The 14,398-nt window shown below is 46.0% G+C and overlaps 1 protein-coding gene across 1 annotated transcript in view; it reads left to right on the plus strand.

The window, feature by feature from the left end:
• The first annotated feature begins 332 nt into the window (after window positions 1-332).
• Window positions 333-14,398, plus strand: part of LOC147463049 (phosphotyrosyl phosphatase activator (PTPA) family protein) — a 29,808-nt gene continuing 15,742 nt past the window's right edge. Inside the window, exon 1 of the mRNA XM_086486802.1 lies at window positions 333-1,750. Coding sequence (XP_086342928.1) covers window positions 558-1,750 — 1,193 coding nt within the window. The 5' untranslated portion in view covers window positions 333-557. The remainder of the gene's footprint in view (window positions 1,751-14,398) is intronic.

Genomic DNA, 14,398 nt, shown 5'->3' on the forward strand with positions numbered 1-14,398 from the left:
TATGCAATGCTCAATTCGGATGGCACATCAAATGTTATGGATGCCACATTTTTTATTTGTTTGGAGTAGTTATGATCACATGCATCTTCACTATTATGGTGTATTGAGATAGGACACCTTTATTTGTCTACATCCATTTTGCAAATTTGTGAGCGGTTTAGACACTGTCCTCGAGGTCGAAATGAGTTTGATGGTAAGAGTTCCTCGATATGATTTGTCAATCCGACGGTAAAGTAACGTCGAGTAGACGGGCGGTGCAGATTAATTGCCTCCTGAGTTTGTGTGACTCTACAGAGGGGCTACCCAAGTGTGGAAATCCCCTCTTTGCTGTTTGCAATGTAAGCGATTTGAACGGTGCAGTACTGACTACTTTTGTTGTCAAGTCGTTCGTCGTTGTTTCTGTTTCTTTGTGCATCGCTGCAAAACTTTTAACAACTTGAGCAAAGGGGACCAGTACAGACCTAGTGTCTGCTTCTCGTGAGTTTCTGCAGTTCCATTCGACCAAAAGGTAAGGGCACTCTCCCTATTAACGCAGCTCTCTGTCGGCCGTCAAGGCAATGGCGGATGAAATGAGCGGCAACAACATCAATGACAGTAAAAGCTGCAGCAGCAGTAGCGATGTAAAGGAAGGGGGCGATGCTGAGCACCCAGTATTGCAAAATTGGTCGAACAACAGTGATGCTTTCCCTCCACCTCAGTCACCCTCACCTTCCCCCTCATATGGCCATTGGAGCTCGCCACCAACTGCATACAGGCCCCTCCGCGCCCCTGCCGTGCACCCAATGATGGCTTCTTCGGGGATCCATGCAACTCTTATCCCAGTTCCCCAGCCCTTGCCTATCCCTGTGGCCCTCCCCCCTTTTTGCTTCCAAACCCCGAAGAAGCGCATCGTCAGCTCTCTAGACATAGAGAAGTTTCATACGTCAGAAGCTGGCAAGCTTTTCTTGGGCTTTATAGCTTCGCTCAGCCATTCTATCAAGGGACACAAGCTCTCAGACTACTGCAGTGAGTCTCTTCTTGTTCGCACACTTGTGCAGATCCTAGATCTAATGATTGTGTGGGTGGATGAAATCCTACCTCTGCAGCAGCCTGCCCGGTATGGAAACCCTGCTTTTCGGGATTGGCAAGCACGTCTTCAAGAGCAAGGGCCTTCCCTTGTGGCAAAGCTCCTGCCAAAGGAGCTGGAACCTGCAGTTATGGAGCTTTTTCCATATTTTGCAGATAGCTTTGGCAATGCTACACGGATAGATTATGGCACAGGGCATGAGGCGAATTTTGCTGCATTTTTGTTCTGTCTAGCTAGGCTTGGTCTTGTTAACGAGGATGATTACCAAGCTCTAGTTTCCCGAGTATTTGTATGCTACCTCGACTTGATGCGAAAGCTGCAAACCACTTATTGGCTAGAGCCTGCAGGGTCACATGGTGTTTGGGGCTTGGATGACTACCACTTTTTGCCCTTTATCTTTGGCTCAGCTCAATTGGTTGATCACAAGTACATGAAACCAAAGTCTATACACAATGAAGACATCCTTGAGAATTTTTCGAAGGAATACTTGTATCTAGGGTGTGTCAGTTTCGTAAAGAAGGTAAAGAAGGGATACCTTGCAGAGCACTCTCCCATGATTGATGACATATCAGGAGTACCTTCTTGGGGTAAGGTGAATAGTGGCATGCTGAAAATGTACAAGGCAGAAGTGCTCGAGAAGGTTCCAATCATGCAACATTTCTTATTTGGGTCGCTGATCCGCTGGTAGGCTTTTTTTGATGTAGTTTTTAATTTGGATTCATTTTGTTGTACATTACTGAAGCCACTACTAAGTAGTTTACTTTGAGGCCCCTAATTGACTGGTTGAGCGAAGACTTGCTCTAATGTATGCAGTGTACGTGTGGTTATGTGGTTCTGTTTGAGACCTACCCGTATCATGTTTATCCTATTTCTTTCAAAGTAACGACTCGCCTCAGGAATGTGAAAAGATGCAGCTGTTTTTGTGGGCCACAATTTAAATGTTTTTCGCAATAATTTGCGCATGTCAAAGGAGAGAGAAATCGAATGTGAAAATTTTAAGGGACAAATTGTTGACACAGACTTTGAGAAGACGGTTAGGTTTTATTTGTATGGGCCTTGTCCAAAGTATTTTTTGGGTCCACACTCCATGCATTGAGTAAATAAGTTGAGCTGATAATCACTGGGCAAAAGTCAGTTAGCATACTCAATTAAGAGTCTTGATACTCTACCAATGGAGTTTTTTTGTGCTCTAGCATGTAGGCTTTTTTGGGAAACAAGATCTACCTATGCCATTTTTCACTTTATTGCAAGAAGGATGCTTTGTCTGCTGCAGTTTTTCTTTCGTCTTGTGTTTTTTCCTTTTCAGAAGTTCACCTGGTTTTTTTGCTGATTGTTAGTCTGCTTTCTTTGTTGAGAAGCACCGTTAACGAGGCATCGACATGAATCTATGTGTAACGGGGACCGGGCACCACGTGCTAAGGGAAAAGAGCAGACTGATTAGACTTTTAGCACTTCAATAACAACTGAATTGAAAGAGAGAGACGACACAGGGAGTGGCGGAGTTCCACTCCGAGAGAGCACTAGCCCCAAACCTTGGCGCCCCTTTCGATATTTCTTTATATTACTTGAACTCGGTACAATGCCGGTACTCACGCTCTGCACCTTCACCCAGAAGAGTGCCAAAGAATGAGCCCTCTGCACATATTTAAAGGCCCTTGGCCTTGTAAAGCAGTTATATAAAAAGCTTCAAACTCAAAAGCATCTAGTCTCAAAAAGCATCTTGCCCAAAAGCTACGTGCACAAACTATGGAAATGCATACAATCTACCACGTCATTAGTCAGTGTAAAACGTGGAAAACTGTATAGGTGCTATGTCAATAGTCAGCGTTCGTACAGGTTTGCCACGTCATTAGTTGAGTGTGTATCCTGCTTGGTTTTGATGTCTTTAGTCACTTTGGGCCCCATCGGACGGGGTCCCATAAGTTGGCGGGAACTCCTCTTTAGTAATGGGCTACTTGGCAGACTTTGTTAGTTGGTAAAACTTCTTCAACTATTTTAGGGTTTAGGCCCCTCGGTTTAAATCTGCAGGTTGACTCCATTATTTAGTGGCTTGACTTGTCAACAGTTTGTGACATCCCCCCTTCTTGCAAGAAAGTAATCGTCTGCGATTACAACATATCTGCAAAACAACTCAAGTTAGCTCAAAAATTTCCGAGGGTCATTTTAAGGGATAATCCGAGGGACAGTCGGTTTTCTCATTTCAAATCGGAGCTCTTCATTTCCTAGGTCGTTGGCTTCCCAGAAGAATCTCATCCAATGAGGAGTCTCATTCCAGATCGAAACTCTTGATTTCCTGGGTTGTGGGCTTTCCAGAAAAATCTCATCCAAATAAGGAGTCTCATTCTAGATCAGAACTCTCGATATCTTGGGTTGTTGGCTTCTCGGAAAAATCTCATCCAATAAGAAGTCTCATTCTAGATCGGAACTCTTGATATCTTGGGTCGTTGGCTTCCCAGAAGTATCTTATCCAATAAGGAATATTCAGTGGTTGGTACATCACAAAGCAACACTAATGCTCACATATCTATATTACAAGACACAACGAACAACACTGTTGAGCACTCCCCGAGACATACGGTCTGCGGTATGAAGCTACTCAAAGATTACCTCGTCACTCCCCCAGCAAATAACCTAAAATGGTTCGGGCCATGAGCTCAGGATTGATACAACCAAACGCTCCCTAGATCGCAACCTGCGTCTCTTGGAGGTTCAAGCATACAACCAAATGCTCCCAAGACATCTCGTCTGCATTGTTCGGAGGTTTTCTAGCATACAACGAAACGCTCCCTAGACATCCCGTGTGCTTCGTTCCGAGGTTCAAACAATACCAAAACAGCATTTCCCACTACTCCACCCGGGAGTAAATCACCAATCATTGAATCCAGTATTAAAACTAGAGTCAAAACAATTCAAATCGGCACCAAGACAGGTTTAAAACGGATACCATCCATTTCAAACAAATTCCAAACAGGATCACCAAATAGGGAGGCTCCTTGGATGAGATTCGACAGTGGCGACCCATCACCAACCTCTACTCAGCCTACAAAATTCTAGCAAAGGCTCCAAGTTTGAGGATTCAACCACTACTAGAGAGCATTATACATGGGACTTAGACAGGTTTTGTCAAGGACAGGGTTGTCCATGTTCGATGTACGGGACGTTCGGTACGTCTCGTACCGTACCGTACGACTCGTACGTTCTGTACATGACTCGTCCGGTTTTTTTTTTAAAAATAAAAAATAAAAAATTATATATTTTAATTTTGGCGGGCGATTTGTGGTGTGGGATTGTTTTGCATCTCGACTGCATTTGACCAAGAGCCCAATGGCTGCATTGGCTCAAACAATCATGACCTGTGTGCGGCGAGGCTCGGGTAGCGTATCTACTATGACCGCCACCACTTTGGAGATCATGATTCTTCTTTCTTCGGACATTGCCGTTTCCAATGTCCATGGACAGATCTTTCATGTTCTAACTTGTAAGACTTAAGTTACAAGTATTTAGTACTAAGTACTAAGGTCTATGTCATGACTCATATGATCTATCATGTTTTCTAACCATAGTTACCAGGGAACGGACATTTCGGGCCTTGGAACGCCGGAACGGCGTTCCGGCCTTTTGGGATTTTCTGGAACGCGTCGGAACGGAACGGCGTTCCGGCTGGAGACTGTCACCGGAACGGGACGACAGAAACGGGCTGGAACGGGACGGAACGGACCGGAACGGCCCCAACGGCCATAAACGGCAATTTTTGAAATTGGAAAAAATGACTGTTAGGCAGCCAACGGCCATTTTCAGCAGTCAAAAAAGTATATAATGCCCCCCTCCTCCCCCATTCTTCACACACTCATCAAGCCTCAAGGCCCATTCTCCCTTGCTTGAGCCTTGCTCTCAACTCTCAAGCCAAGCTCATTCTCCCTAGCTTGCTCTCAACTCTCAAGCCATAGTGTGGCGCCGCGGCATGCCTCAAGGCTCAAGCTCTCAACCTCTCTCTCTCTTGGGCTAACTTCTAAGTTCTAACCCTCAACTTTCAAGGCTCAAGGCTCAAGCTCTCACGGAATCAAGCGGCAAGCCTCTCTCTCTCAATCCCTCTCTCTCTCTCTCAAAGTTCAAGATCAAGCTCTCTCTTTCACGGATAATCCATCATCCATGGCCTCTTCTTCTCGTTCAACCCCCTCCATTCATGCGGGCAACACTCAAAAGGCGAAGGAATGGTCGTGGTGGGATGAAGTGACCTCGGAGGGCGCCTTGTCGGCGGCGGGAGGTTCTCGTGCATGGGGATGCAAGCTATGCTCTTACACGCGGAAAGGGGGGCATGACAAAGTGAGGGCACACTTTCTTCGAGTGCCGGGACATGAGGTGAAATTTTGTGCCAACGTAACCATCGAGAAGAGGAAGGAGCTCGAGGAAAAGGATCGGCAATTCAACCATAAAGCCAAGCCGGCACGCAAAGGTATTGATCCAAAGACCCTCATTTTCCCTTCTTCCTCTCTACCCGGTGTAGGTGTTGGTGCATCTTCAAAAGGTCCAATTCGTCGCCAAAAGACCCTTACCACCTCTTGGGACCCAAAGAAGAAAGAAGAGGTGGATGCGGCCGTGGCCCGATTCTTCTATCACGACCATATCCCATTTGTCGTAGCGAGGTATGTACATTGTTTTATGATTCATCAATCTTCTCTCTCATTTCTTCCGTTATCGTCGTTTCCACTTTTTTGATACTAACCTCTTCTATGTTTGATCGAAATAGGTCGGAGTATTGGAAAGTCATGGTGCAACAGATAGGAGAGTATGGCACCGGCTATGTGCCGCCATCTTCAGAGGCTCTCCGAACCACCTTGCTCGATCGAGAGAAGGCTATCGTGGAGCAAGCAACCCTCAACATTCAGCGTCTTTGGGCAAAACATGGCGTTTCCCTCATTGCTGACGGGTGGAGCGATACAAGGAAGAGATCTATCCATGGTCTCGTCACATACTCCAGTGGAGAGATGTACTTTGTGCACTCTCATGATGCCACTGAGAGTGGCAAGTCCGCCGATGTCCTCTCTGCAGAGTGGACAACGCCCATAGAAACCATCGGTGAGCAACACGTGGTGGCCTTTGTCACAGATGGGGAGGCATCAAACAGGGCAGCAGTAGCTATCATAGAGGGCCACTATCCGCATGTGACAGTGTGCTTTTGCATGGCACACTGCTTGAACAACCTTCTGAAAGACATCGGCAAGCTAGACTGGATTGCTCCAGTCATTGCTGATGCAGTGAAGATGGTTACTTTCATCAACAATCACAACTTGGTTCGGAGTGAGTACCTCAAGAGGTCGGGCGGCAAAGTGCTTCTAAAGTATTCAGATACCTGCTTCGCATTCAACTTTCTTCTTGTACGCAGGCTGTTTGAATGTCAAAATGCGGTCCGACAGGTCTTCATCAGTGATGAGTTCACCACCTCCCCCTATGCAAAGACAGTTGCAGGGATTTTGTGCAAGGATAAGGCAGAGGATCTTGAGTTCTGGAAGGAGCTCAAGAGTCTAGATGCACAGGTAAAACCGGTGGTTCATTTGCTTCGAGTTCTGGATGGCATGGATCCTTGCATTGGCAAGATTTATGAGGCAATGGACCGCATGATTGAGCAGCTTGCACAGCTTGAGCCGAACACAGAGCGATATGAGGAGATCCATGCGCTTTGCAGCTCGAGGTGGAATTCATATGCCTCTCCTTTACACGGGGCAGCGTACATGGTGGATCCAGAGTTCCAAGGTGCAGGGCAAGAGACAGATAGGGAAGTCATGAACCAATTTACAGAGATCTTAAACAAGATGGTTCTAGACAGAGATGGGCGACGCATTGTCAGAGATCAGCTGAGACAGTACAGAGAGATGCGAGGGTCATTTGGCAGTCCAGATGCTCAGATTGATCGCAGGAAAATAGGTTCAGTGCTTTGGTGGGAGGACTATGGCTATGATGGCCCTGAGCTTCAGAGATTGGCGATCCGTATTCTCAGCCAGTCAGTTAGTACCTCATGCTTGGAGCAATTGTGGAGTACCTTTAGCCACATTGCTTCCAAGAAGAGGAATCGGCTTGGAGTGGAGAAGGCTAATGATCTTGTCTTCGTCAGCGCAAATTTGAAAATGCTTTGCAAGAGTACAGACAAACAGACAGATCCTTTTACACAGTGGGAGATGGAGCAAGAGGCTTCTCAGGCGGGTGGAGATGCACATCCACCAATACCAGGTACTTCATCTGTGGCTGAGATCGAGCCGGACCTAGACGTCGATGATGAGGAATGGGAGGATGTGCATGATTTACAGCCGGCTACTACGGATTGGGAGGCCTCTCAGGCTAGTGGCTCTTGAGTCTTGAGTCTTTGTCATTTATCCACCTTTTTGTATGGCTGCTTGAGCCTTGCCCTCTTTGCCATTTGTAGCTACTAGCATCTTTATGGTATTTGTCACCTTCAGTCTTTTGGTATTGTGGTCACTGAAGTCTGGTTTGAACTTTGCCCCCCTTTGGTTTTTTTGTAGCACCTTGGCCGTTGGCGGCCCTTGAGGCTTGTTACTATGTTAGCCATAATTAATTCCAAAGTGTTATCTCTGACTACTACTCTTGCAATTATTTGAGAGCATTGTGTATGTACTATGGGCATTGTGTTTGCTCATTGTTGTTCATCTGGCTATGTACTCTGGGCGTCTCACATCCCAATCAAGTCATAATAAGGTTAAATGGTCTTCGAATCGTGTTTTTTGTGGGTATTAGAGTCAAAGGAAATACTACTTGTATTCAAACACATAACGCTAAAAAAAATAATATTTGGGTGTTTTTTTAGCCTGCCGTTCCGTGCCGTTCCCGTTCCGGGCCCATTCCCGTTCCCCCGTTCCGCAGGGAGGCCCGTCGCCGTTCCCGTTCCGCGTTCCGGGTAACTCTGTTTCTAACTTCTGAGTTTGAAAACTTCTTGGTTTAGTCTCTCTTGTAGTGTGTAAGACGCATGATTTTTTTTTTTTTGCATCGTACGTTACGTCACCGTACGTCTATTTTTTTTTAGTTCGATTAGTACCGCACGTCTTCGTACGTGTACCCATCGTACGTGACCGTACATGTCAACCTTGGTCAAGGAGCGTAGTATTCTTGACAACATCTTCACTATTGGGAGGCGTCTGCTCTTGCGCGTCTCCGAGGAGAGGATTTGGTGATACTGCTTCTGGACTTTGAGAAGGCTTATGACCGAGTTGATCGAGACTTCTTGGAGGGCACTCTTCATAGGATGGGTTTCTCAGATGCTTGGATCAGAAATGTGTCAGCTCTCTACAGACGTGCACACAGTCAGGTGCTTTTGGCAGGGTTAGAGGGGAGTGGTTCATGCTCACGTGCTCGGTCAGATAGGGGTGTCCTCTAGCCCCCTTCCTCTTTTTGTTCTATGCTGAGGCGATGAACAGATTTTTGGTTTCACAACAGGTTGGCTTGCGTGGGTCAGAGCTCTCGATTCGGTGAGACGAGCTATTGGATGCTGAGTTTGCCGACGACTCAGCTTTGTACTTGGAGGGCCAGGAGGCCAACCTACACAAGTGTGAGCAGGCTCGAGGGGTTTTGTTGTGCATCAGGCACATTGATCAACTGGAGGAAGACAATGGCTTTCTAGGTTGGTAGTGCTCCTACGCTTGATTGGTCGCCAAGGGAGGGTTTTAGATGGATTTCCCCAGGGACTGCAGTTTGATACTTGGGTTGTCAGGTTGTGTCCCCTGAGCAGCAAACTGCTCCCCTCCTCTTGTCCATTAGGAGGAAGCTGTTGCATTGAAGTTCGGCACGGCTCTCTTTGGCAGGCAGAGTTGTAGTGGCCAACCAGGTGCTGTTGGCCAATATTCGGCACATTATGTCTTGCTAGATCTTCTGAGCTCCTGTATTAACCAATTGTAGAGGTTGATCAGGAACTTTCTTTGGTCAGGCCGCGATATCGAGTTCGCTTGGGCCAAAGTAGCCTGGCAGGTGATCAGCTTACCATGTTCTCAGGGGGGATGGGGATCATTGACCCAACACCCCGATCTTGGCAGAACGGAGCAATTTCAAAATGCTTGCCATAGAGACCATGGACGACTATAACCAAACGTTTCTCGACGTATACCTTTTGGTATCTTTCTTTAGGTTCGTTTGCTTGGGAGGCCCAATGCGAGCGATACACCATTGGACTACTACCACCATTGTCTCTCTAAGCAAGTCTCAAACATGCAAGAACTTTTGGACCGTTCCGCGGCCGGCTATAAACTGATGAAGGGAAAACTGGAGTTTACCACAGAAGAACCTCCGGCCACTAACGAGAACTTTCGGCTACAACAAACAACTTCTTGGGAGTCTCGTGAAACCCAAACCTCAAAGACCTTGTTTGACACCTCAACAACATACACCTTATTACAAGAAGGTTGATGTTTTGGATGCTTTCAAGCAGGACATAACTTTTTGGTTGTCCCCAACAAATGCTAGACCAGCGGAGCCAACGCTTGCGCCGACGGTGGACAGAATCCCAATACCATCTCCAGCCAAACGAGCTAAACCGGCCATTGGATTAGTACCTAACATCTATGGCATACGCCTTGAAAGTACAAATGAATTGTGTCGAGCATATGGCAAAGTCAATGGCTTGAAAGCCCTAATTTTCTTTGACACAGGAGCTACCGAAAACTTCATCCATCCCGAATTCCCGAAGTAGATGGGCTTTGATTATGATCCACAGGGTGGTGAAATCGAAGCCCTCTAAGCTACCGATCAAACCCAGAATTTAGAAAGTGGTACCTCTCATTGGTGCTCTTCCAGTGATTATCCATAGGAAAAGCCGATTTCCACATTATGAAGTTGGGCAATTGCGACGTTCTCTTGAACATGCCTTGGCTTGACAAGAATGATGTGACTCTACAGGGTCGGAACCGAACCATCACTTGATGAGAAGGGCAAGCCAGTCGTCCTCAAAATTTGGCTGTCCGAACAAAACCCTGAATGAACTCTCTAGTTGTTTTATAGTGAGATACTTTTGAACTCTGTTTTGAGAAAGTATTGTTTGAAAATTTGTTGAAATGGATGGTATCTGTTTTAAAGCTGCCTTGGTGCCGATTTGAATTGTCTAACTCTGGTTTTAATACTGGTTTCAATGATTGGTGATTTTACTTTCGTGTGGAGTATTGAGAAATGATCTTTGAGAATGCTTGTTCATGCTCATGGCTCAGACCCTTGTGGTTATTTGTGAGGGAGTATTGAATGTTTGAAAAGTGTTGTTGTTTTACTCATGGCACGGACCCTTGTGGTTATTTATGGGGGGAGTATTAAGAAGTCTTAGCAGCAGTCTCAACACCTCCAAACGACAGGCTGCGGTTTGGGGGGCGTTTGGTTGTAAAAGGCCTCTATATCTCCTGGCTTGGACCTTTTTAGTTTTTTTGCAGGAGGAGTGATGATGGAGTCGTTTGAACAGCTCATGGCCCGAACCACGATGGTTTTTTTTTTTGGGGAGCGGGGGGGGGGAAGAGGGGGGAGTGTTCATCGGCGACTTTATGTTTGTATGTATTGTAACATGCATATGTGAGCATTTGTGCTGCATTGTGATGTGCCACCGACTGAATATTCCTTATTGGATGAGATACTTTTGGGAAGTCAACGACCCAAGATATCAAGAGTTCCCATCTTGAATGAGACTCCTTATTGGGATGAGATTCTTTTGGGAAGCCAACGACCCACCAAATCAAGAGCTTTCATTTTGGAATGAGAAAACTGATTGTCCCTTGGTGTCACAAAACGGGAGCGTACACGAGCACTTAGAAATCTGAAAAAAAATAAAATACTTTGCAAATGTGAGAGGAGGGAGAAGATCGACACAGTATTGGGGACCAGAAGATGGGCTGGTCCCCCCCCCCCCGTCAAGAGTATTCTTTATTCAGGGAGAATTCATATACAACCCGAAGGTCGTTCTTTCCCGTAAGAGGGCTTGGGCACAAGGCCGTTCTTTCCCGTAAGGGACTTAGGCGTGAAGCCGTACTTTCCCGTAAGGTACTTAGACGCAAAGGTCGTACTTCCCGTGAGGGAGGATTCCTGCAAAACAACCACACAAAGCAATACTCGTGACGTGTAAACGACAAATTATACCTGTTGCTCCTCGCTCGAGAAAGTGACTTCTGCACTCCGTCGACACACGAACTCTCGCAGATTTCCGTCGCCGGCACTTGCTCCAGAATCCTTAGCGCTAACTCCTTCTGCTGCTCCTGGCATGTACAAAACTGGAACGCTGGCTGCCTTTTTATAGGCCCGGGCACCCGGCGGAAATAGGGCACAAAAAGCAAAAGCTCTGGCGCTTCTAGAGAGAGGAGAGAGGGCTCGCTGTTTTCAGCCCTGCGTAGCTTATTAGCGCTGGGTTTTTAACGTAGCTTTTTTTTTAGAAGAGCCTTGCTTTATTTTATTATAAGAGGGCTGGTCACTTAAAATGACCGGCCACTTTATAAAATAAAGTGTGAACTTGTTTAAACTTTAAAAACCACTCAGTGAGTTAGAAACAATGCGACACAAACACATTCCAGGCGTCCTCGGGTGCAGAACACGGGCACAGATGCAATGCAGACACAGACTCCTCGCGGGAAAGAATCTGCCCTCCCGCGAATGTTCCTGCTTTTCGTAAAAAGATTCATTGAACCCATCTTTATTCTTGTGCTTGCGTTCTTACGCGTATTCTCTTACTCAGTTCGGATTTCCTCCTTAGCCTACGGAATGCCCCCTGTCTGATGCACCCGTCACCCATCATGTGACGCATCAGGGGCACTCGTAACCCGGCTCTTTCCACCGAACTTACGGAAACTCCTTCGCGATGTTTACCGTCACCCATCAAATGACACATCAGAGTTGTCCGTTCTTGATGGCACTTCCTGTAGCTACAATCTTTTAACAGTTCTTAGTGTACACAATAAAATATCCTAGAAAAAGAGATTAATCATTAAAAAAATTAAGAAAATAGTCCAATTAGCAACACTTGGATTGTCCCTCAGAATGTCCCTAGGAAATTTTTGAGCTAACTTGAGTTGTTTTGCAGATATGCTGTAATCGCGGCGGACGATTACTTTCTTTCAAGAAGGGGGGATGTCACAAATTACTGACGTGTCAAGTCATTGAAGAACGGAGCCTACCTTTAGATCCCGACTGAGAAGCCTAAACCCTAAGGAGTAGCATCAATAGAAGAAGAAGTAGAAGAAGTTTCCTCCAGCTTATGAGACCCCGTCCCATGGGGCCCAAGTGACTCAAAATAAAGCAGGACCAACACACACACAATTTCTTGCGTCAAAGTTGATGACATGGCAGCTGTGCGGATTTCCGCAATCTGCACTGGACTGCTGACATGGCAAACAATACAGAATTTTGCAACTTGCGTTGCTGTGTTGACGTGGCAGCCTGTACAGATTTCTGTAAAACGTGCTGGCAGCTTTCTGGGTGCAGCGTTTTTGGACCAGATGCTTTTGAGTTTATTGCTTTTCATGTAATTGCTTGCGAGGCCAAGGGCCTATAAATATGTGCGAAGGGCTCAGTCTCTTGCACTCTTCCGGGTGAACCTGCAGAGCGCGAGTACCGGCATTGTACTGAGTTGAAGTAATAGAAAGAAATACCGAAAGGAGCGCCAAGGTGTGGGGCCAGTAATCTCTGGGTGGAATTCCGCCACTCCGTGTCACGTGCTCTCTCTCTCTCTCTCTCTCTCTCTCTTTCAGTTTGGTTGATTTCAGTCTGTTTAGTCTGTTCTTTTCTATTGGCACGTGTGCCCGTCTCGTGATAGAACATAAGCCTAAAAAGCTTCGGATGTCATGTACGGACTTCAAGTTTGGCCATGACCTAATTGCTTCCACTTTGGCCGGATCCATGCGTACCCCATACTTTGAAACAATGTACCCAAGGAAGTGATTCTCTTCCAAAAAGGACTCACTCTTCTTTACATTAATGAGTAGCCTGTTCTTGCGTAACTCATTGAAGACTGTGGTCAAGTGACTCCTATGCTACTGTTTAAACTTCGAGTAGACAATTGTGTCATCAAAGAAGGGACCCACGTAGTTTCTATGTGGTCTAAATATTCTGTCTATCATCCTATTGAATGTGGCAGGAGTATTTGTGAGACCGAATGGTATGACAAGAAACTCATAGGGACCAAATGTTGTCCTGGACGCAATCTTATGGACATCTTTTCGCCTAATGCGTATTTGGTGGTACCCACTTTTTTGGTCTATCCTTGTAAGCAGTGACGCTCCCTCAAGCCGATCAAGGATGTCATCTATCCTCGGTATGGGGAACATGTTCTTGATGATATTCTTATTCAAGGCATGACAGTCAATGCACTTGCGCCATCAACCATCCTTCTTCTGCACTTGGAGTACATGCGAACGAAAAGGGGATGATCAGCCCCTTCTCTAAAAGCTCGGTGACCTGACTCATAATCTCTTTCTGTTGGGCTGCACTAATCCTGTACGGTGGTCTATTCGGTGGACTAGAACCTGGCACAAGATCTATGGTATGATCCTCAGGTCTCTCAGGAGGTAACTCCCCTGGCAAAGAGTCTGTAAAACAATCACTGAAACCACTGAGAAAAGTTGACCCGCCTTTATCTAAGGTAGACAAATTAGATACAACTTCAGGTACTTCTTTTGCCAAGATCAAGTACGCAGAAAGATGATTCTTTATTATAGATGAAATAGCAGAATTAGAAACAACTGGAACAGACTCGCCTTTAAGCTTTACATCAAGGACACGAGTCTTTCCTCTATGTACAAGGGTAATCTTTTTGTTGCAAGTATCCACCATAACACCATGGGATACCCAATAGCACATCACAACTCTCAAGTGGCATAATATGAAATTCTTTCGCATCCACATAACTCTGAATATGCAGACGAAGCTTCCCCAAAATGGGAGTAACAGGCTCTGAATGACCTGGGCATGCCAAACCTGCTTCACCGGTCATACCCCATCTTCTCTGCACGAATGCCCAACTTTGATGCCAATTCTTGTGATATGAAATTTGCCTGGGCTCCTGGATCAAAGAAAACCAGCACTGTCTGGTCTCTAACTTTGCCCCAGCTCTAAACAGTTCCGTGGCATCTGTGTTTGGTTGGTCACCAACCAAATCTGGGACAAGTCGTGCACTGGGCTTTGGCTTCTTTCCTTTATGCTCTGACTTGTCATTCTTATCCCGTGACTTCTTTTGTGGGCATTCATTAGCAAAATGTTCCTCCTCTTCCCAAATGCAACATTTCTTGGCCTCCTTAGAGCTTTCCTTTCTTCAAAAGATTTGCCAGAAGAATGCATTTTTTGTCCTTGTCCTCGCCCTGAAGAAGATATAGA

Source organism: Adiantum capillus-veneris, chromosome 2 (genome assembly GCF_014529385.1).
Source record: "Adiantum capillus-veneris isolate H3 chromosome 2, ASM1452938v2, whole genome shotgun sequence".
Taxonomy (NCBI): Eukaryota; Viridiplantae; Streptophyta; class Polypodiopsida; order Polypodiales; family Pteridaceae; genus Adiantum; species Adiantum capillus-veneris.